General features: G+C 35.7%; 1 protein-coding gene across 1 annotated transcript; it reads left to right on the top strand.

The window, feature by feature from the left end:
- The first annotated feature begins 11,234 nt into the window (after positions 1-11,234).
- Positions 11,235-13,965, top strand: LOC110944378. The gene is made up of 9 exons (XM_022186040.1): positions 11,235-11,375; positions 11,459-11,726; positions 11,812-11,908; positions 12,654-12,792; positions 12,889-13,100; positions 13,206-13,212; positions 13,279-13,524; positions 13,625-13,702; positions 13,798-13,965. Exons 1-9 carry the CDS (start codon positions 11,235-11,237, stop codon positions 13,963-13,965), a joined length of 1,356 nt encoding a protein of 451 aa, XP_022041732.1.
- Positions 13,966-25,814: the final 11,849 nt, after the last annotated feature.

The following is a 25,814-nucleotide window of genomic DNA, read 5'->3' as shown; positions in this document are numbered from 1 at the left end:
GAGCGTGAGAAGAGTTCTGCCCTATTGTGTGTAAACTTGGTAGTTTGTAGATTTCAATGTGATACTCGACTTTTACCTCATTTCGACCCATAAGGTTGTTCCCTTCTCTTATATAGAACCATGAGGGACAACGGAGGACGGGGGTATAAGTTAATCAACTCCCGGATAAACATGATGACATAAACAATAATCTTACTCCTTGTATCGCTAGAATTGCTATTGCATAACAGTTTTCCTCTTTAAGCTAGTCTATCCCCTAGCCCTTGTTTTGGCCGACGCTTACCGTTTAAGGTGACAGTTAGTTACTGTTCTTGATACAGATAAACCTATCATACCATTATCATGGTCACACTACATTCTCGATTGTCTACGCATAAACTTCTATAACATTGTGTTCTAGTTTAAAAGTAACCTGATAAACTCTTCTTTTGATACGTAGTGATCACTTCTTGTACTCTGAGGATGGTTGTGTATTATTTTATGACCATATCATTTCGAAAATATTTTCGTGTTCTTGTAATGAAACCTTTTGGTGACGTACTTGATGTTCCTAATGCACACGCCTTAGTTCAACCCTTCAAAGTTGGCTTCATACATGTTCGACCAATTACACCCTCAATTTCGTACATAGATTTTAGTGAACCATTCTTATTCGCATACGGCAGGCTTGACGACTGTGGAGAACGCTCCGATTAAACCGGATCACTATGAATTCGACCAACCGTTACTCTTCAACATAATTCTTCTTGCGCCAACACCCTCAAAGTAACGCTCCCATCGACCAGTACATCACTTTATTTCCATTTATACTTCTTGTTTGCGACCAGCTACATCCTCATCATCAGATTTGCTACTTTACTCATGATTCTAAAACAATTAGATGGAACAGATTGATGATAACCGCGTTTTGGTATATTCTTCGCGTCTTATCTTGTTGTGCTAAAATGAATACCATAGTTCTTGCATAGCCCTGTTATACGCTAAACCTCGCTTGGCTAAATCACTTTCTACGAACGTCACTCGAGGAATGAGTCATACTTAAGATCATCAATGTGCAATAACATAAAAATAAAATTTTTACTTACGTAAGGTATGCCAAGGTCAAAATTCCTTCTTGTGTGAAAGCACCATACTCATGTATAGCTTCATCGACCTCTTTATTCCATGCTTATCTCCCTTTGACCGAAGGCTGGTCATCTACTACACCCAACTGCGACCAAAATAACACGATCAATATTAACTGAAAATCTCTTTTCCCTCTGAACGAACGAGTCAAGATGATACCAGTCTGAAATAGGGATTAATGCCTAACTTGAGTTTTCATTCAATCGATTGATTGAATTGCTTGAATCACCTGTTCCAAGAAATTATATTTTCTTTCTCGAATTCTTACATACGATGGCATCACCTTTGATCTTCGATAGGGGTGACTGCACCAGTTCTGATCGCCAGTAGCGATACCATATATAAACATATATCTCTTACACTCACTTTATCACATTCACATATTTTGCTTCGAGAAAATCTTGGTGGTGCACCCGACACACGTGATTTGAGGGTTGAGCATTTTAGCCTGTAACAAACTACCTTAACACATTTCCAGTTCGGTTTATCTCGTCGACCCTTCGTTTATGATGTACGACATTCGCCTCAATTCTGGTAAGCTCTAGATATACATTAGATACACTTGCTTCGTGAAGTGTTGGTTACTTAATATACAACATCCATGATAACTAGATACTGCCTTTTTGCAAGTCCCCAAATTCGAAGGCGTGTAGTTCACCCAAGTTATATTTAGTGCAACAACCCCCCCCCCCCGGTCGCACATGTTAAATGCATCAGGCAATGCCATACAGATGTATGACACACTCGTATTTCAACTTTTGTGAGCATCTCTTGAGCTCAGCATAACTTGTCACAACATTCTTCATTATCAAGCTCCTATTAACTCAACTTGTGTTTCTACTTAAGAGCAAGACATTTTTAGTATAACACAATTAACACAAACTCTATTACCTCAAACACTCATTCATGCATAACACTCACATAACGGTAATTCGGGGAATTACGGAATTACACATGGGTTGTACTCGAACGTTGATGAACAATTAGAACACTATTCCTGAACAAATAAAGAAATATAACTTATGTGAATTTATATGTTATCTGACTTTATATGCTATATGACTTATATATTATTTAGTGAACTTTCGTGAAACTGTATTTAACTACGTGTTTAGTGAATTATCGACAAACTCATAATTGGAGCCTAGAGTATAATATAGCCCAAATTTCGGGACGAAATTTCTGTAACATGGGGAGGATGTGACACCCGAGCAAAATCCACAATAATCTTAATTTCCTCACTTCACTCCTTTGTGCTTGCTTATCAAATTTCGGGACGAAATTTCTTTTAAGTTGGGGATGATGTGACAACCCGAACTTTTAGGATTCTTTTAAGTTGGGGATGATGTGACAACCCGAACTTTTAGGATTACCGTTATTTAATCCCGTGATCCTAACTTTCCATAATTCTCTCATTCCACGTTTCTGTTAAACATTAAACATTAAACATTTGGTCAAACGTTTTGCTAGGTTATTATAGTCAAGTGTAAACGTATTTGAGTATGTCGGAGAGTGTAGTTGAACCACACAAGTATTTGGGCTTCGGCCCATGCCATGATGTTGTATGTGATGAAATTAGAACCTGGTTGAATGTGGAACTGGACTAGCATGTTATCAAAATAAGGAAAAACCTTGTGTGCATGATGGTCATAATCAAATGGTTATTGAGGTAGTATGCAAACAGCAAAGCATTGTAGGAATAAATAGTTAATTGTGCATGATAGATGGTCAAGGTGTTTGATTGAACATTACGATTTCTAAAACTGCCATACAAATAATCACATATGCGATTGCCCTTAATATATTGGAGTAGTTTATGTCTAGTAGTTATCGGCCCAATCCACCATCTTTAAACAAAATCGGCCCAATCCCCTCCTTCACTTCATGTTTTCGTAAATCCAATTGTTGTAGGATATAACTTATTATTATTATTGCAAACCCTATACCCCCCCTGAATGAATGACGGCAGTAAACCCCACCCCTCTTCGTCATCTTTGGAGTCAAGTCTTCATCTTCGAAGTCAAGTCCTCTACATACACGTGCATCCCCTAACTGGTTAGTAAGCTAGTCATTAGTTGCATCCTCTACACACACGTGTATCAAACCATGATTGTGCTTGTTGACTTATCTAAGTGATATTATGTGCTGTTATGTGATTTTGATCTTGATTTATACTAGTCATCGATTGATCAGTGGACTTGTGATAGTTTCTGGGTATTATCAAGTTATGATTAGGGGACTGATTTTGGGTTGGGTAGCATTCTTATTATGCATATGTAAAGGGAGTAGGGTTTCACATGAATAAGCATTGTGTTCTTAATATATATCGCTTGATAAATCTCTGTTAATGTCTTGCCATTTATTGTCAAAGTTTTGTGCATGAGGATGATGAAATTATTGTGATAATTATTAGAATGAGGTATGATTGTCAAACCCACTATATATTTGGTCCAATAAAATGGTGAGATGATAAATAATGGTCAGCCTTTTTGCATTGAACTGCATGAGATTATGGAGAAATTCACACAACATGTCGGCTAGTAAATAATGGTCAGTAGGTTACTAAGGGCATGTGGCTTTGGGGCGGTCAAGGGCTCCTATTGGTGGGATAGGGTGGCTAAAAAGGGGGTATTGGTTAGTTTCTTGGCCCACTAATATTAGAGAACCAAATGATAAAAAAAAAAAAAGAAGTGGCGGCTTAGTATAAGATTGGTGGATATGTCGGCTGGATGTTTGAGAACCGACCCACTAACTTTTTTGGTCTAATCAAGTGGACAAAAGTCTGAGTGCACCATGTGAAAATTTGTAGAATATAATGAGGATATTAAATGAATATAGGAAACTGTGTATTCGGTTATATTGCTGTGAATTGAATTCGGATCTTGTGTGATTGAGGGATGTGGGCGGCAAGTGGAAGGTCATTGGTTGTGGCTTTGGCCCAATGGTACTTGAGAAATAAGTGTAATATATATTAGAAAATCCGACTATTGAAGTTTGTAAATAAAGGGTCCCGAGTTTTTAATTCACTTTGTGGTCCGAGTTTCTTGTCATACATGTTGTCCGAGTTTTGGAGGCTACGCATAGGGGGTCCGACTTTTAACCACAAGACCCCATGTCCGAGTTTTGATCCCTCTTTGTCCGAGCTTTGTATGGGGACTTCCCTGTCCGAGTTTAAAGGGGGGAGCTTCTTAGTCCGACTTTGTGTTATTATATGTGGTTACTGTTTGTGATAATGGTGTTATGAAATATTATTGCAACATGCATATCCGTGTGTATGAGATGTGAACTTGTAACGTAAACGTACTATTATCTGGATGCATGTATGACATACGTGATGTTATATGTTTAGATGTTTATTCTTAAGCAATACGTATGACTAGATACGTAAATTGTGAATTCATGAAACTAACCGTCTCTCACGATAGGCCTTGATTGATCAACTGTTTAACGAGCATTTAATCTAACCGAGCAAACCGAAGGTGAGTTCATCTCTTGAGCATGCGTCCCGGTGGTTGGGACAGTCAGTGGGTATTCCTGGGAGGGATAAGTCTTTTGGGTAAAAACGGGAATGTTGGATAATATACTCTTCCTATCACCTTTAAAGTCCCTCCGTGTTGTTTGGTTACCGGGAAGGTAACATGGTATTAGTTAGTAGCGCTACTTAGGTTTGGCAACCTCACCCCGTATCTGGGAGAACGGGTGTTGAACTAATGACCTAGTCATGACCAATGCTTTGATAGGAGCATTGGAGAAAGGGCAAAATAATCAGAAGCCGTCTTGTATTCGGGTTATTATCAGCATTGTTTTCAATATTACTTTCGGAATTAAATTCAATGGACTAACTAACTCTTGGTAATCAACGTTTTCGTAAAACTATGAACTCACCAGCGTGGTCTGATACACTTGTTGCATGCTCGCAGGTCGTTAGGTAATTTGGATTTGGGAACTTGCTGTGTGGAGTAGCTGGAGTGGTCATGGGTCGACAGGAAGGATTTATGTGACTGATTTCTTGATATCATACTTGGGTTTTGAAACTGTTTAAATTCGTTTACTATTTGCTTCCGCTGAACTTATTGGTTTTCGTTTAAACTTATTGAAGATGTTTTTATTAATAATGGGATTTTTAATTATAATTTGTATGGGTTCAATGTAATTGGTGGCTCGTTATTGGTACGTCACACGCCTATCAGGGACACTCCCTAGGTGGTATTTTGAGGGTGCGACAGGCGGTGGAGGGTGGTGGGTGGCGGGTGGTTATCATTGAGAGAGGGAATGGAACAAAAAAGAAAACACAATGTGGATGGAATTAATTTGAGGTTTTTAGACGGAATGGAATGCTTTATGCAATGAATGATTCCATAACCTTGACCAACCAAACATATTTTTTTTCATTCCCCCGCAATAATTCGTTCCATTTAGGTTCTCACTCCTGCAAAACAAACATACCTAAATCTAACTGGTATATTCATTCTTGTTACGCGGCGTACATTCGGCCAGTATTGGTTCTGTTCATTACGGTATCAGTACAATACTCGCATTCAGAATAGTAACCGAAAGAACAAAACTAAAAATATAAAGTCGGCATATGCTCAATAAGATATCGACGCATGTTTTACGTCGATCTAAAAATATATAAAAACGAAAGCCCATAGCGCTATTATTTGATGTAACAACAAAAAAAAGTCATGTTTTCACTTTGAATACAACTTCGATTTCAATAAATTTACATTGAAGTGTTGATAATAAAAAACCATACTCAACCCTGTATATAAATTATTTTAAGTAAAGGAACTTAAGTTATTTAAAAATCAAATTAAATAATAAACTAAAAACTAAACTCAATCACATATATAGTTTTTTCAATTATTAAAAAATCAAATTAAATAATAAACTAAAAAGTAAACTCAATCACATATATAGTTTTTTCAAGTTAACAGAGAAAGATATTAAAAGGATTTTTGCCTCAATGGTATCAAGGTGTTGGATAAGACTTTGTTTTTTCATGTGATGTGGGCTCAAATCTTATTGATGACAAAAATTAAACCTATAAAAAAACAGTAAAGATATTAATTATGAATATAATAAGAATGTTTGATATTATTCTTTTAACTTATAATTATATTCTTTTAAGTTTTAAAGGATTAAAATTTAATAGAAAAAACTAAGATAAATTGATTACAAATGATCATAAGAAATTAATAAAAAATGTTGATGAAAAGTTAACACATGCAAACACTATCAGGGTAAAAATAAAATTTCAAAAATTATTACTATATATTAAGTGATTTTAATATTACAATAATATATAGTTTTTTTAATACTTTTATTATTTTAATATCATCATAATAATAGTTATTATCTTTACTTTTTAACTTTAATCTTTTTTTTAATATCAGGGGTTGGAATAGGCTTGGTGTCAACCGGTACGGTCCTGTTCGGTATCAGTACATGAAGGTAAAAACCGGCATTAATACAGAAAACGTCAAAAGTTGGTGCCGAATTGATATTGGAAATCTTTTGGTTTGGGAAATTCAGTGCTGCTACCCGGTACCATTTGCTCATCCCTGATCACGGTTACCGTACGAACAACGGTATCGTACAACTTTTTTTGTTGATTTTCTTCAACTTTTAATTTTTTTCTTTTTTTAGTTTCAGGGTATGGTTGAGCTCGATGCCAACCAATACAGAATCGGTACTGATACCGAAAATACCGGTTACGGTACCGGTATTTGAAGGTTAAAAAGGGTAGTGAACCGGTACCACGAACGCCAAAAGTCGGTACCGAATTGGTACTTAAGATCTTTCGGTTCGGCAAATTTGGTACCGGTACCCAGAACAATTTGCTCATCTCTGACCACGGGTTTTATATGAACAACATCGTTACCATACAACTTTTTTGGTTGATTTTCTTTCGGTTATCTTTTGTTTTTTTTTCTACATTTTCTTTTTATTCTTGTCAGGAGTTCTGTTCATAACACGCTCGTAATAATTTCAAAACACATGTAAACACAAATTAAATAACAAAAGAAATTCGCCGCAACACGATGAACTTATTTAAACCTAGTTATATTGAAATAGAAAAAGCGGAAACTTTAAAATTATTATTAGGTAATATAAAACAAAAAGCATGAAACTATATTAAAATTTAATCGGCATCTAATGTAATTTCCACTTTGATTAAATATGGCCCCATAGTGAATTTCTATTTACGATCCTTCTTTTTTAACATTACTGAACAAGACGTAATCTTCCTCAATCATTCATTAAGTAAATGAACGTGTTCATAAACATAAACAAAATTAACTAAATCGGCAGAGGTTAAAGGTCGATGGCGGGAGACAAGTGCTGGAACTTTATTTTTGGTAAAGCCCTAACCGTTTAACAAATGTCGATAACGAGTTGACGCAACCCGCGCGTTGCGGCGGGATATATACGAATACGTGCCATAAAAAAATAATAATAACCAATATCAATGCGCACAGGGGCGTAGCTTTGTGGGGGCCGGGGGCGCCCGACCCCCCAAACTTTTCGCTCAGTAGTGCCCGGTATGTAGTTTTCGTATATAATTTTTTAGGTATATACGTTTTCGACCCCTCGGTTTTATAATTTTTTAGGTATATAAGTTTTCGACCCCGGTCGGAAATCTCAAGCTTCGCCACTGAATGCGCAAACTGAATCTCGATTCCAATCACATAAATGCAGGTCTGCTTTTAGATATTTTTTTAATTAGATTTATCTATCATCGAATTGTATTAACTAAGACACACAATTCAATAGGTTTTTGGGTGATAAAGCTTCAACACACAAACAAAGCATATTTTGTTTTGCAAAAGTCAAAGTGGTTGAAATATCAAAAGATCTATTCATAGAAACTCGATGTATACCAATACCATGTTGATCGTTATAGTTAAATTACGTTAAATATCGTAAATCCGTTAATTTTTTATACCATCCTATAAAGTTCGGCACAAACTGTGATCCTGGATCCGATATCCGTTAAAGTTTTCGCACTAAACAGAAAGATTCGACACAAACCATGATCCCGGTTCCGATATCCATCCGTTAATTTTTTGTACCCAACAGAAAAGTTTGGCACAAACTATGATCCCAGTTCCGATCACGTAATCGTTATTTGTTTCTTTGAAACATTAGGCAGAGCTATTGGAGTTTTTTTTTTAAACCATTGAATTTGTTGTTTTAATTGTGATAGTCAAAAGGCATAAACCAATATTTTCGTTGTGCAAATTATTTTCAAATGAGGTTTTGAACTCAATTATCCTTTTTGATATTGCAAAAAACACGTAACACATATGTTCTCTAAATGATATCATAATTCATGTCCATCTATGTCATCTTCTGCAATTACACTCAGAAAACATTTAAGGAAATTTTGCTAATGGTATTAAACTTTAGTCTAACAATAAATTTTTAATTTTTAATTCTTGAAGCTTTGAATTTAAACATATTTTAAATTTACAACAAATATAAAAACAATTAATTCCATTGTTTGTAAAAAATACAATTGAGTATTTAATAAATATTATCTATATTATATTTTTTTATAAAAAATAATAAATAGAATTGAGGTATGTGGTAAATAAACATAAACATTCACAATTCAAAATTTGTGTAAATCATATGTTACCAAATAATGTTTAACACCTAAATAATACGTATTATTTCTTCTACTTTTAAAAAGCAAATACAAACAAAGTAATCCAATAAAATTGTTTACTTACCCATTACATGGATCATAAATCCTACTGTATTCTACCTCTCAGCCTCTTCAATCAACGGATGAAAACCCACCTCTAAAGACACAATCTTTTACCCCATGTATACACACATCACAAACTTAAAATTCAAAAAACGAAATTGGGGGGGAGCAACAGTCACTGAAAGTTCCCCGGAATGATTTCTCCTGCACTCACACACTCAAACACACAAACATAAAAAAGATGACACCAATTACCAAAGGCATCGGAGAAGAAATCAACTCTACATCACGGCCACCACAACCATCTAGCCGCCGCACTGCCATCACCGCACAACCACTGAACCACCGTCACTACAGCACCACCACCGAACCGCCACGGCCACCGTTCAATTTTCTTAACCACCACAACTGCCGTCGGCCCCGACCATCTATATCATACTTCTTCGTCACCGTAGAGACCAAAAAGTGTGGTGTTTTATGGCAAAATTATTCCGGCGGTTTTTTTTTTGGTGGTGGTGGGGATTATGTAGGGCATAAAACAGAGGCAAACGATGGGGGAAACATGGTTGGAGGAAATGTGTCGACTATTATTTCTTTATGTGTTATCACATAACACTCTCTCTGTTTCTTCTCTCACGCAATTTTCATTATTTAAAACAATCTATGCTCGATTCAGACCACCACTTCTGATTTGATTATACATCACCGGTGCCTAAGTTGAAATGACAATTGCATGTTGAGGAAAAAGGGCGGTCAGTGTTGCGATTGGGCAACAAACTGAAGAAGTGAGCGGATCAAGGGAGATGGACCGATCTTGGCACTTTTCGGCCGCATCGGCCTGTGGCTTTCCGACCATAGTTCACCGGCTATAGACGCCTCTCTCCCTCACCAAGCAAATTCCTGGCCTGCGTTGGGGTCACTTTTGAGGGTTCTCGTAAGCCATCTTCTATAATGTTCCAAAACCTTCATATGTATACTCCAGTGATGTAGTTATGGCCATTTAATTGTGGGAATCACGGATGGAATATGATGTTGTTTGCAGAAGATGCCACATTTGATTTTGATTTTGATTTTAATTGATTGATTTTTTTTTTGCCAAAATTTGTTCTTCAGATTTGTAGATGATGACGTATGGAATGGCTATATTGATATAACTGCCATACCAAAACACCGTTTGGTTACGTATCGCCAAAGAAATAAAACGGTTACAAAACCGAAACACCGTTTGGTTATGTATTGCCAGAATTACAAAACAGAAGCCAATTGGCTATGGAATATCAGGACTTAAACAAGGTGTTTGTAGGGACACGATGGTTACATAAGTTAGTGGTACCCCAAGTTAGTTTTTGTATGGTTATATAATATTCATTGATGTGAATAATGGGAAAAAAAGAGGAATGATGCATAAACATGATGGAAATAAGGTTTCATATTCTATTTGTAAGAATAATAAAATAAATAAATGTACAATAATCTTTAATGAACAACATAAATAAACAAACATAACCGAACGTTCACGAATACAATTGAACGAACGAGACCTCTGTTCGTATTTATTCATTTAACTAATCGAACGGAATTTCTTGTTCATGTTCGTTCGTTTGTTTACTAAACGAACGAACGTAAACGAACTTCCTGCCGAACGGTTCACGAACTGTTCGCTGAACGTTCGGTTCGTTTACAACCCTATGTATTATAATAATAATAAGGAAAAACATAAACAACTATATGTTTTATATAACCAAAAGAATAAAGTCATGTAACAAAAAAGAGTCGTGTTTTCCACTTTGAATCTAACTCTGATTTCAATAAATTTATATCGGAGTATTGATAAAAAAAAACTATACTCAACCGTGTGTACAAATTATTTTGAGTAAACGAAAATAAGTTATTAAAAAATCAAATCTATCTATACTTTTTATTAAAGGAGAAATCCCAATGACATAAGAAAAGCTGATGTGTCAGCTGGAGAGGCTGTCCAACAAGGCTTTTTTATATCATTTTTACATCATAAAGCCTAATATTTAAAGACTTTAAAATTCAAAGGTGACCCACATTCAAATTCCAAAGGTCTGCCATCAAACCTCTGCCAGGGTAAACATCTGCTCATTTATATGTGATTTTACTTTAATACCTAGCAGCAGTTGTTGTTATGTTCCGTAATGCTTTTAGATCAGCAGATGTTTAAGGCTAATTACCGGGAAATTCAAATTCAAAAATGCATGGGAATAAGTAATTAGCAATTAATGCATGTCACTCAGAAACTCCTGTCAATCATCCTTCTTATATAAGCCTTTTCTTCTCATTTCCCTCTTCATATTTCATCACCCTTTCATCTTCTCTGATTTTAAAATTTGAAACTTAATCACAATCCGAATTCCGAATTAGAAGCATGTCAATATCAGTTGACAGTAACAATCTTAGTTTTGTAAACGATTTGAATCCTGGGAAAGATATGTGGAACATGAAAGCGAGAATTATTCGAAAATGGAATCAGGGTTACAAGATGGATCTCATCTTAATTGATGAAAAGGTAATTTGTATCTCTGCTTTTTCGTTTTAGTAGAGAATGTAGTGGTGTAGGCTAAGAAGATACTTTCTTTAAATGTTCTTCAGGGTGCTAAGATTCAAGCAGGTATTAAGAGTCATCTGATACCTGTTTTTGATGGACAGCTTCAAGAAGATGCTGTTGTGATTCTGTCGAAATTTGGTGTTGGTGAGAATAAAGATTTATATAAAGTAGTAGTGCAGCCTTATAAAATCAACTTTTATAGATGCACAACTGTTACTTCTGTGAGAGATTGGCAAGGTGTTGAATATGATTTCAACTTCAGAGCTTATGAATATATTCTTCAAGGAGAGGCGTTAAACGCTTTGAGTGTTGGTAGTGTATATTTTTGTAATCATGTCTTGCTTGTATAATATTAGAGAGTTTTACTTATATTCTTGTATAATGTGATCATATATAGATGTTGCTGGATCTGTGGTTTGTTGTGGAGATCTTGAAATCTTTGATCGACCTCCAAAAGAGACTAAGAAGATCAATTTCGATATTGAAGACTTGGAGTAAGTTGTTGTTTACATGTGCAATCATGTACAGATCATTGTTTGTATTTAATGATGTTAATAAATAAGATGAAGATGTTGGTATTTAATGTGGGATCCTTATAATGGTAATAAATGAGATCTATAGTGTTTGTATCTAATGCTGAATCATCGTAATAAATGAGATCAACAGTTTATTCTTAGTGAATATGTTAGTTAATTTATGGCTCGTTTGCTACTTTAATAAATGTCATAACTTTCCTTTGATTTTGTGTTTTTGTTCATTCAATTTGGTTTTGATATTAGAGATTTGTAAAGAAATGGTCATAACTTAGTCTTTAGTATATCGTCATATGAATATTCTTTTCATGTAGGGGTGAGGTTTTGCGGTGTACTGTGTGAAATGATTATGCTCTGCAGATTAAGGACTTCATTTCTAAAATCCCACCTCATGAGCATGTGATGGCTGTTATACAACATGGAAAGTGTAAGGAATGGAAATGTATTTTTGTTACTTTCTGCAAATCATAACTATATTGTTTATTTCTGGGAATATAAAGACAGGTATATAATGAATATCTATATACTTTTGCATGTAGGTGAATATACTGTTCAAAGTGATAAGTTTGCAACATAGATTTTTCTGAATGAAGAAATTGATGAAGTTAATGAGCTAAGGAGGAGGTAATTTGTCAATGTAATTTCTATTGTATATAGATGTTCAAGTCAAATACTTGGTTTTCATGTTATTTGTGGTATTCAAAAGGCTTATACTGAAGTTTGGACAAGGGAGTGGTTCTACTTCTCAAACAGTACTATCGTCTCAGAGTGTTTTTCCATTGCATAAAGAATTTGTAACTGATGGTGTGAAGAAACATGTTGATGAGATTATTGAGATAGAAAAGGTTTCACATCTTTTTATATAGTTTGGTTATTTGTTTGGTTTGTCACCTGCATGTTTGTCAAACTAGAGATTACAAGTTCATATATTGTTTATGCAGGAAATGTCTTGTGTTGTGGTTGCGACAATTAAGATTGTGCAAGAAGAGTATGGTTGGTTTTATACTGCCTGTCGTAAGTGTTTCAAGAAGGTGATGGGTAAAAGTGAATACTTGCAGAATGTTGAAAATGTTTCAGATGATATTCTTCGATTGCCTGCGACTTCTTTGGTTTGTCCCAAATGTCATAGTGAATGTACGTCGATCACCACAAAGTAAGCAATGATGATTATTTGACGTTATATTTATATAAGTAACATTCTAAGAGTGATATTTGAATATAGTTTTGCAGTTTACTTAGTCATTTGTGTATATTTCAGGTTCAAGGTGCAAGTCCGGGTGCAGGATGAGAGTGGTAGTGTTTCTTTTGTTATGTTTGATTGAGATGTTCAGAAGCTTCTTGGATTAGCAGCAAGTGACATAAGAGAGAGGCAGGTTAAGGCCAATGATACTGGATGTTTCCCTCATGAGATATTTCGATTGGTTGATAAGAAGGCTGCTTTTAAGATTGATGTTTCAGAGTTCAATCTTAAAAATGACCATCGTGTTTATACTGTGCAAAAAACATGTGATGATCCAGTAATAATTGCTGAGTTGATTGGTGGAGATGGTAATGGTGATGAAAATACTGATGAGCTAGCATATAAAATTACTCTTTCAATCTATTTATTTTTCTTTTGAGTTTTAAAGACTGGATTCTGCACTTTTTTATATGATATCATATATTATGATCCTTTAGGTTACTCAAGAGGTAGCTGACGTTAAAGATGTTAACCTTTCAGAATCTTCTCAGGTGTCTCTTGAACGAACTTCAAGGGTGAGTATTTATTTTTAAAGTATGTTTAGTATGTTTAAAAAGAGTTCATTATTTTATTAAATGAGATCAATAGGTGTTTTGTGATCTATTGCAAGGATGTTGTATCTGTTACGGCCGACTCTTCAGCCGTTGAAGTTGAAAAGGATTCTGGATCAAGTCCCAATGGAAAACGGATGGCTCAAGATGCTGATGTTGTAAACGTTGGTGAGCTATCCACTAATGTGAGAAGAACCCGGAAGAAGCTGACTAAGGTTAACAATTAGATGCTTATGAAAAAACAATTCTTATGAGAGATAAGTAGAAACCACTTATTTTTGAAGAATCCTTGTGGTTTTTATTTATGTCCGTTTACTGTTGTTTTAACAAATTGTGGTTAAAAGTTTGCTTTGTAAGGGGTACAATGATGAATATGGTATGTAATGTCTATGGTTAGAATATTAAGTAAAGTTAACCTTTTGTTTGTTATATAATATTGTTATTATACATTATATACATTTTTGGTGATATTGATGGACTGGACAAATAGTAGGGTTGTATATTATTGTTAGATTAATGAATGAAAATTTAATCAATTGGTTAGTGGGAAAACTGTTAGGGTCTGAGATACATTAACATCTGTTAGAGGCTAAGCACTGTTATAGCGTGCTATCATCTGTTAACCCCTAAGAACTGTTAAAGATCTGTTAAAGGCTAAGCACTGTTATAGCGTGCTTCAACAGACCTTATGAGCTGTTGATCATCATCTGTTAAAGATCTTATATTATAGATCTTCTGTTGAATTGTGTAATATATGTTGGTCGACAGCAGAACTTAGGTTCATCATACATTTGGCTTCATCAGCAAAGGTTCTCTTTAGCAGACCTTTGCTTCAGCAGTCTTTGTCTTAACAGACCTTTTGGTTCATCAGCAGAGTTTGTTTGGTTCATGAGCTGAGGTTGTTTGGTTTAACAGACTTTCTTTCAACAGTGGTTGTCTTCAACAGACCTTTTAGTTTGCAAAGTTTAGCGAAACAAATGTTGAGTTTGTCCCTTTGGTAGGAGCAGATTTTTAAAATACTGTTATTTGTAATTACAAGTTGTATACTATTTTATTAATTTTGAGTCTTATATTTCTTTTTGTTGAGCGACCGGGAAATGTAATGGAAAATAGTCGAAGAAGAAATTTGTCCATCAAACATGTCAATTAAAACATAAATTATTAAAGGCTGAAAGATGTTCAAAGACTATGTCAACAAACTTCAAAGTGTATTTTATCTCCTGTTACACTTTTTTCTTCGACTATCTCAAATCTCAGCTTTTTCCTCACAGATATTCCCATTTCATCCATGATACGCTGCCAGTTTGTATACATCACTAGATGGTTGTTGTCTTCAGGTCTTCTCGGATCTCTCCTAACAACCAGCTGTACCAAAAACTTCACATGACCAAATGACAGCACAGCTCTACGGTAGTCATTTAGCTGGTGTTCTCGAACAAAGTTCCTCGGTATTGCCTGTAAAGGAAAATTCTTTCTTTAGTTATTCATTCAAAACAACATACACTTTAAGTAATAACAGATAGATCTAACATTATAAGTAAAATCAACCATATTAAAAGTAGATATATAAGTACCAAGCTGTGTGTCTCTAAAACATGGTATTCAAACTGTTTTTTATAATGTGGACGCTTTTTGCGGTGTTGGTGATTGGTACGGCTGCAGTGATGTTTAGTCTCCCCGTGAAGTCCAATCCCGTCTTTGTTAAAAACCTTCACAGTGAAGTTAAAGTCGTCTTCAGGAGTACTTCCCATCCATTGAAACAGCAGTTGGCAGCTTTCCTCAATGTCATTTTCAAAGCAAAAAGTTGTCCATCCTGGTCCAATAAAACCAGCAGCCAATCCCTTTTAGTTTTCAGGAGAGAAAACATAATACACATCAACTTTACTACTATGCTTTGGTCCATGTACTTTTGCAACCAAGTTATCAATTTTTAATCTCCTCTCCGATAATAGCTTCAGCAAATCGTGTGGTAAATTCTATAATTTTCATACATTTCAGAAATGTCATATTAGATTTTATATAGGATACAAAATATAAATTAGAAGTTTTTCTAACAGTCCAAAAGATACACTGGCAATATATAAAAATAAGGTAGCAATTTTTAACCTGCTTGCAGTATGTTTCTTCTTCAGCCTGTATCAAGCAACCATGAACATAATCTCTGTTCGAGCCATTGTTTCTAATCTCCAATCCCTCATTGTTCACAACATTTATCTCAAATTTTACTTCCTTCAATTTTTTAAACACAGCTTGTCTATGTTGTTATTTCTATAAGTTTCAACAAACCGAGTCCATTCTGGCCCGTTTATCCTCTTACTTTTATGACCGATGCTCTGTACTGCAATCTTATACTTAAAACCTGTATAATCAACCAACTTTATTACTTCACACTTTCTTGGTAATTGGTTACTCATTATCCTTGGAAGTACCTATGTATATAAAATACACAACATTTAATATATCTTTAATTTCGTAAATACAATTTTTAGCATACAATTGTGACTTGAGCTAGTTTGTTCTAAGAATATAGCTTACCGATCCCTCATTTAGGTCTGTCAATTCAGAGACATTGATAATTATCATAAACTCCATCTGAAAGTAAAAAATACAATAACAATTAAATACTAAAAGATAAAATCAATTGTATCTGAAAAGCATTCTATTTAAGGTATAAAAAAATATCCAACACTCTGTAGGACCAAACTTATAAGTTGTGTACTTCAATATGGTCCCTACAACTAACAATATGAATCTAACACTGTGTAAGATCAAATTTATATTCTTGTATAATAAAAAAGTATTATATGGCAATAAAGTTTTCAAATATCCATGTTTGTGTCAACTTCAAACTTCAGTTTTTTTCAGCAGCGAAGGCTATGTTCACTTACAAATCAGACATATGAGTACTATAAATTAATTGCAGAATATTTTATCAAAATTAATATTGATAGAACAAATTTATCAACACTACATGGCAGTTCATACAATAATTCTAAAACCATTCGTAAAATATACAACCAAATATTTATGAAACAATAATATTTCAGATTGTTATTTAGATGGAATGAATCAAAATGTAACTAAATAGGTTAATATAAATCTTATTATAAAATAAAGAAAACAAGTTCATATAAGTTTAACTTTAAACTTCTGAACGTCAAGTCTGAAGAAGAAGAAACTGTAGAGTTTTTTCACCGGAGAAGAAGAGGTAAGATTGTATTGGGATTGTTGAAAGTAAGATATTTATCTATTAACTTGTAATTGTTTATTTATTTAACTTATAATAATCTTTAACATTGGGATTTAAAAACTATTTTTAATTATATAAATATATGAATTAATAGATAAGTTTTTCTTATTTAACATTAAATTTATAGTCAAGCAGTGGTTGTTGCTGTGCAAAAATTGCCCTGTTTTAATGTAAAGGGGGTAAAGTATAAATTTTACAAAACTTAATTTCAACCAACCAGTTTTCTCAAATAACTTTCTTATCAAAATCGGCAAGGTTCTATTGCATAATACAGATTACACGCTATAAACCAAGTATTTTTTCTTTAAATTTATTTTTTGTATTATAAATGTTAGATTAATCATTATTTGATGTTATGAGTATGTATTTGTCACTGACGGCGTTTCATATTCTTTGTTGAAGCAAATAATAGTTGCTGTAATCCGGTGTATTTTTATTGATTAAGTACTGCATTAACTTAAATGAAGTTACTGATAGCATTCTCTGTCAGAATTTGTGCATACATCTTCGTGATGTTGTCTTCTACATTATGATTGATAAATCAACCATATAATTTTTGGTTGATGCTCATTTGCTTAACTGTTGTGAGAGATGATGATTTTCGTTTTGTGCTTTGTTTTTATAATACCTTAAGTGTGTGATTATACAAATAGTCTGATTAATATTTGGTACTTTTGTTTTTTAAGTGCTGATTTAGTTTAAGGGATGTTAGTGATGTCTATTTTATAATGTTGTTTTTCTATGAATTTTGTTGGATGTTGTTCATCTTTATAACTTGTAAGTTTAAATTGTTTATTGCAGATATGAATCTATCCAATCAAACACCATCCTTTTTACAATTCCTTAATGAAGATGATTTTATATTTTTGGTATGTTTTTTTTAACTTTCTTGCTACTATTAGGATTCTATGTTAATTTTTGATGTAAGATGTTTGTTAACTACTGTCGCAGAATATACCACTTGATTTTGAGACTCTGTTGTGGGGCAAGGAGGTCCCGTACGGTCGAATTGTAGAGTTACTTGATGGTGACAAATCATGGTTAGTACGAGTAAGGAAGAGAGATGATCATTGTATATTTACGGATGGATGGACAAAGTTTGTTAAAGATTGTTGTTTGAAAACGAAAGATGTTGTATTGGTGAAAGCTATTGGACGTTTGTCATTCGTTGTCTCATGTTTTAAAGAAAATGTCTTTGAGAACTCTTACATTTCAGCAAATATTAGACCTGAACTTGGCATAACTGTAAGTAACGATATATTATTTTGTTACTTACTGTAAACATTTTTTGCTAGCTCAACAACTTGCTAACATCTGTTTGCCCTTTTAACGTCTGTTTCCTTATAATCTTAACATCCGTTAACTAACTTTTTTAACTTCTGTTGACTAAGTCTTTTAACTTCGGTTGACTAACATCTGATATTTAAGATCTGTCCATGTTGCAACCTCTGCTGGACATAATGGATGACAGTTGTTACGAAACCTCTGTTGGATAGCAACATAGGTATGTAATAGTTGATTGCCACACAGTGGTTAGGTTGTGTGTAAATACTATAACTACTGTTGGCTAACCCTGATGAGTAATTCTCATTTTAACTTTTGTTGACTAATCCATTGTAACTTCTGTTGCTCATTAGTTCATATCAAATTTGTAAGTCTGCACTAAATATTCCTTTGCTTCTTCTATAGCTAATTGCTGACAAATTTTGGAAACGATTCCATGGTAAAAATTACGAGTATGGGATGGCAACTATCTATGTTGGCGAAAGGTTTTGGAATGTGATGATGAAAGGATGGACTGATGGATGCGGATTTACTGTTGGATGGTTAAAATTGATTGAAGAAGTTCCCATATCAGTTGAATCTTGGTTGGTTTTCACCATGATTGCATCTAAAACGTTTGAGCTTTCCGTTTTCCATTCCGAGACTGGTACTGAGGTTTCCTTTAAGAAAGCTGATGTTGTTGTTTTGGATGATCCAGTTTATGGAGATGATGAGTTTCATTTATTGGCTGCGGTATAAATTTTTGATGATAAAATACATTGTTTGATAACATGATAGTGATAAGTAAATTTTATTATATTATGCTAATAACTTTTGAAATCTCATTTTGTAGGCTAAACACAAACAGGTTCTGGATTCCGGGGAAGTTGCTTTAGATGATGAGGATACTCGAGCTTCGGTTGGTAATTCTAAGCAGTTTACGAGTTTTGAGGATATTTTTAATGTATATATACACATGTAATATTTATATATTATTATGATTTAAAATATGGTTTCTTATATATGATCCTTCTTATAAATATAGTTTGCTGATGATGGGGTATTTGATTCAAAGATTGCGCGCCTGGTTGATGAGTCAGATGTTAAAAATGCTGTAAATTTATAATCTCCTACGCATATATTTTATTGTATAATAAGTATAAGAAGGTTTTTTTTTTTTAAATTTTGTTGTAGCCTGAAGATCATTCTGTAAAAATAGCTGATGATGTTAACGATCCTCAACTACATTCTAAAGATTTTCCTGTTCGTGACATTTCTGCCTCTTCAAGTGTTGTATCTAATGTAAGCGTTTATTAGTTTTATACTGTCTATCTTATTATTGTCTCAATATATTGATATTCTTCTGTATGATTGAGTCTTAAACTTCAAAGCTGAGTTGAGAAGATAGTTTGTATTGATAAAGAAAGTTATAAAATTTCAAGCATTTAGAGTTGTTATATTCTAAATTAATTTACTTAGGTTGAAAAGATGCACAAATTTCATGGCAAGACAATTGTAGAGGATAACCAAGCTGTTGATAGACCGTGTAAAGTTCAAAAGGTTCATTTAGTATCATTGATGCGTGTGTAGTGTAATATATTTTTGATGTATATTTAAGCCCTTTTTACACTTTTTGCCAAGTTTTAAATTTATAAAACACGATATTTACTAACACTAAACACACATATGGGCAAGTGCACCCATCGTGGACGTAGTATAGTGTTGGTAAGATACCGAGGTCGTCCAAGGACACAAGAGCTTTTAATACCGGTTTATCCTCAACGTCTAATCAAATCAAAAAGTTAGAAAAATGTTTTAAACTAAGAAAAATAAAAACTAACTAAATGCTTGTTGGGGCTGGATTTTACTATAAATGATCCTTATACGTGATCCTGACCAGTGATCCTTGTTTCTTTGGCAGATAGTGATCCTCAGCCAGACTTCAGGATCAGGATCATGGGACGATATGGTGATCCTTATACTAACGGTCACCTTCGCTTACTACAATATTATTTTGCAGGAACATCTAGCAGGATATGCTCTAGGCATCATGATCTAGGAACGCGTTTTCACAATTATGGCAAGAGCTGAATTGAAGATGGACGTTGTACCGGATATGGAAACTTAGCTTGATTAATGGGCAGCAATTTAGGCTAGATTATCTTTATTTCTAAAGGGGTAATGAGCTGATTAGTGGTCTATCTACCTAAAATAGGTCACCCACACATGTATAAATACCACTCTTCCTCATTCGGAAGAACACACACAACATACGACACAACTCTCAACACTTAGACACTCAGTGATCCTTGTACTCAGCTCATTATCATCCGAAGTTGTAACTACATTTTTATTATATTGAAGTTGGTGATCGGTAGTTGCCATCACCCGAGGTTTTTTATGCCGGAGATCATACATTGATCAAGGGCTTTTTCCTCGTATAAATCATTGTGTCTTTGTATCTTTATCACAGAAGTGATCCTTTACTTTCATAGCTAACCAAGCATCATACCCCGTTTACATAAAGTTTGGTTACATTATCCTTGTGTGATTTTTGACCAAAACAGTTTGGCGCCCACCGTGGGGCAATTGGTGCTTCATTCATAAGAAAATCTTTGTTCGAAATCATTTCAGAAAGTTACATGGCTTCATCATTGAAGAACACATCCACGGCGATGTCTGCGGTCACTCCATCACAGATCACCTTGCCTCCTCCACCGGCAGGATCTCAGAAAAATACTGAGAAGAGATCAACTCCCACTTCCTCCAAACCTCTATCTTCTTCTGCTATGAATTCTTCTATTCCCAGTACTAGTGATGTATTTGCTTTAATTTTGCAGATGAAGGATCGTATGCAGCGGCAAGATGAAACTAACGAAAGGATCCTCAGGGAAATTGGAGATCTCAAAAGACAAAAGAAAGCGGCAGAGGATCACTCTCCACTGATGCCCAAATCCTTGAGCTTCGATACTCCAATAATCACTTCCCAGCCATCAGGGATCCCGGACGTACAAATCATAGGGGAGTCAAGAGGATCACGTCTCAACTCGGCAGCAATGACTCAGACATCAGATTCACATTTTCAGCCAATAGGATCCTATCCTCAATACATGGGATCCTTCATGAATCCGGGAGCCTATCCGGGGGCACAGCAATTTCAAGGATCCTACTTTATTCCAGGATCATTCCAGGGCCAAGGATCCTCTTTTGTTCCAGGATCATCCCAGGTTCAAGGATCCTCCTTCATTCCAGGATCATCCCGGATACCAGGATCCTTACAGATGCCAGGATCCCTAAAAAGTTTGCAAACAGGAAGTCTAGATGTCCATCAAGGGGACTTCATTCCAATGCAGACCATTGCTTCCACTGGTCCCTCCGTTGTTCCAGAATCCCAGCAATATGGATTCCCTAACTTGAACCCAATGGGAGGTAACACTTTAAATAATTATCCTACTACTAACCTTGGATTCATGCAGGATACAGGTACCAATCATGCTATGGCCAGGGAGTTGCAGAAGCTAAAAGACATGATCTCAAGTGTTCCAGGGGTAGTCAAGCCTATCCCAGAGATTGCAGATGGAAGCCACAAGGTATCTCGCTTTGCACCACCAATTTGTGATGCAGAGGTACCCAAAAGGTTCCACATCCCTACCATGAAGCTGTATGATGGCACAACGGATCCAGAGGAGCATATAGCACAATACAGGGAAAGGATGGAAATCAATCCTATCCCAGAAAAGTTGAAAGAAGCATGCCTATGTAAAGGATTTGGATCCACTCTAACTGGATCAGCTCTTAAATGGCTGCTAAGTCTTCCTCCCTACTCTATTACTTCATTTGCTAATTTAGTTAATTTATTCAACAACCAATTCTCTTGTAGTAGAAAATTTGAAAAATTAACTAGCGATTTATACAGGATAACTCAAAATCATAACGAATCATTAAGGGATTATATAACTAAATTTAGTAAAGAATCCTTGGACATTCCCAACTTGGATATGGCTACGGTTGTTGAGGCCTTCAAAATGGGACTGCTTAAGGATTCATTGTTCTATGATGATCTTGTTATGACACCATGCAGGAATTTAGATGAAGTAAGAACTCGAGCACTCAGGTTTATCCGGCTAGAGGATGACAAGAGGATCCAGGAAAGACAAGTAGGATCCTCAAAACAGGATAAGCAAGGATCCTCCTTCAAAAGCAACAAGTTCAAATCCTACCATAGAAACGAGAACAAGAATGTGCATGCTGTTGACCAAGAAGAGGATGATGAAGAATATCCTCCAATCTCAGAATATTGTTTTTCCGTTGATAATCATGAACTAATCCTTGCAATGCAGAATCTAGGTGAAAAGGCTAGGTGGCCCAGGAAGAATGATAAACCATCCGGGACTAAAGACAAGTCCAAATGGTGTGCATACCATGAGGATTTCGGGCATCTAACTGAAGATTGCATAGCCTTAAGAAAAGAAATTGGATACCTGCTAAGCAAGGGGCATCTAAAAGAATTATTGGGGAGAAAAAAGCAAAGGACCCAGGATCCTGAAAGGATCCCTGAAAAGGCTCCAGCACCTCCGGCAAACGCACAAGTGATCAACTTCATATCCGGAGGATCAGACATTTGTGGTACATCCTTTTCAGCGGCCAAAAGACATGCAAAAGAATCAAAAATGGACAATGGAGAAAGGCCTATTAGAACATCAAGTGTTTCAGAAGGGAAAACGATCACCTTTGATGAGGATGATCGCATTAACATCCAGGATCCTCATCATGATAGTTTAGTTATTACTCTCTTTATTTCTAACCATTTTGTCCGCAGGATCCTTATCGATGGAGGGAGCTCAGTGAACATAATCCAGCTTGATGTCTTGAAGAAGATGGGAATCCCAGAATCAGACATCACACCAAGATCCTCCGTGCTTGTAGGATTCAGTGGAGAAACGAAGAAAACTCTGGGGGACATCAAACTCCCAATCTACGTGGAAGGATTACATAATTACCAAAAATTTTGTGTTATTGACTGTTTATCTTGTTGCAACGTTATCCTTGGCAGGCCTTGGATACATGACATGAAAGCAGTTCCATCTACCTACCATCAATGTGTGAAGCTCCCTAGCCCATGGGGGATAATCAAGATCGACAGTGATCAGCAAGAGGCTAAGGATTGCTATACCTCATCCATGAAGCCAACCTCGAAGCCAAGGGAGCAATAGCAATTACAGTATCCTCCGAGGAATGTCTTGGAGGCAAGGGAACAAGATGTAGATGAAATCCTCTTGGATCCTAGTGATCCAGAATCAAAAATCTATATCGGATCAGGGATCCTTGGCAACATGAAAGAAGACATGATATCCTTCCTCAAAAGAAGAAAATCTACCTTTGCTTGGAAACATGAAGATATGACAGGTATATCTAAGGATATTATTACTCACAAACTTGGCATTGACAGGTCTATCAAACCAATCCATCAAAAAAGGAGGAAGTTTGCACCAGAAAGGAATGCCATTATCCAAGAAGAAGTAGAGAGACTACTTCGAGCAGGTATGATCAGAGAGGTAAAATATCCTAAATGGTTAGCCAATGTGGTTGTTGTCCAAAAGAAAAACGGAAAGTGGAGGGTATGTGTCGATTTCACTGATTTGAATAAGGCATGTCCCAAGGATCCTTTCCCATTACCCTACATTGACTCCATGGTGGATGCAACAGCGGGGCATGAACTGTTGACCTTTATGGATGCATCATCTGGGTTCCAACAAATCCAGATGGAACCATCTGACCAAGAGGATACAGCCTTTATGACCCCAACCGGTTTATATTGTTATATTGCCATGCCTTTTGGACTAAGAAATGCAGGTGCAACATATCAAAGGCTGGTAAATATGATGTTCAAAGATCAAATTGGAAAAACTATGGAGGTGTACATAGATGATATGGTGGTCAAGTCAAAGAAAGCTGAGGATCACCTAAGGGACTTAGAAGAAGCATTCGATATCCTTGATAATTACAACATGAAACTTAACCCTTCAAAATGCCATTTTGGTGTTAAGGCAGGAAAGTTCTTAGGATACATGGTAACCCAGAGGGGCATTGAAGCAAGCCCGGAACAAATCAAAGCATTAATAAATATCAAATCTCCTGCCAATGCCAAGGATGTTCAAAGACTAACAGGCAGGATAGCAGCTTTGAACAGGTTCATATCAAAATCCTCAGAAAAGTGCAAAGAATTCTACGATATCCTAAGGAAGAATAAGAAGTTCGAATGGACTGAGAAGCATGAAAATGCTTTACAAGCCCTAAAAGAGTATATGTCCTCAGCACCAGCATTAGCAAAACCGGAAAAAGGAGATGTGTTATCCTTATATCTGGCGGTATCCTCAACCACTGTACTCACACCTCGAAAAACTCATCCTTGCATTAATCATGGCATCCACTAAGTTAAGGCACTATTTTGAAACCCATATTATTGTTGTTAAAACTAATTTTCCAATTAAGAATGTCCTCAGGAAACCGGATATGTCAGGGAGAATGGCTAAGTGGGCAGTGAAGCTTAGTGCCCATGATATAAGATACGAACCAAGAACAGCCATTAAATCTCAAGCACTAGCTGACTTTGTGGCTGATTTCAGTAGTGATCTACAAAAGGAAGCAGAATTGGAGGTCCAGCAGCTGGATGAGACCAAGGATCCTTGGATCCTACACACTGACGGATCCTCAAACATCAAAGGCACAGGGCTAGGGATCCTACTAAAATCGCCACAGGGGGACATAATACCCCACTCCATAGCCTGTGAGTTCCAAGCAACTAACAATGAGGCTGAATATGAAGCCTTAATTGCTGGCTTACAAATTGCTAAGGATATGGAGGTAAAGTATCTCAAAGTATATGTAGATTCATTATTGATCACTAATCACTTTAACGGATCCTATGCTGTTAAAGGTGAAAAACTAACAAAATATTTAGAGATAGTCAAAGAATTGGCACTCTCTTTTGTTTCTTTTAGCTTAACACAGGTACCAAGGGAGGATAACACGGAAGCTGATGCATTGGCCAACTTAGGATCATCCTTGAAGATTCCAGAAGATATAAGTATCCCTATCATCCATATCCTGGCTCCTGCTATTGAAAATCAGGTGGCCATGAAAATAGAAGAGGATACTGCAATGATCCCTAGTGAAGAAGCCCAATCTTATTCAGGATCATGGATCTCACCAATCATGAGATACTTGCAAAATGGAGAGATCCCAATGGGAGAAAATCCTAGAGCTTTCAGGATCAAGGTATCTCAATTTACAATCTTAAATAACATGCTGTATAAACGATCCCTTGCAGGACCATATTTAAGATGTATTGAGGATCCTGAAATTGAAGAAGTGTTGAGAGACTTCCATGAAGGAGATTGTGGAAACCACACTGGGGGCAGGGCATTATTCTCGAGGATCCTCAGAACAGGATACTACTGGCCAACCATGAAAAGGGATGCTATAGAGTATGCTAAGAAATGTGATCCTTGCCAAAGACATAGCAATATCCTTCACCAACCAGCTGAATTACTACACCCCATA

The sequence above is a fragment of the Helianthus annuus genome, chromosome 16 (assembly GCF_002127325.2).
Source record: "Helianthus annuus cultivar XRQ/B chromosome 16, HanXRQr2.0-SUNRISE, whole genome shotgun sequence".
Taxonomy (NCBI): Eukaryota; Viridiplantae; Streptophyta; class Magnoliopsida; order Asterales; family Asteraceae; genus Helianthus; species Helianthus annuus.
This window is presented reverse-complemented; position numbering and strand designations above follow the sequence as displayed.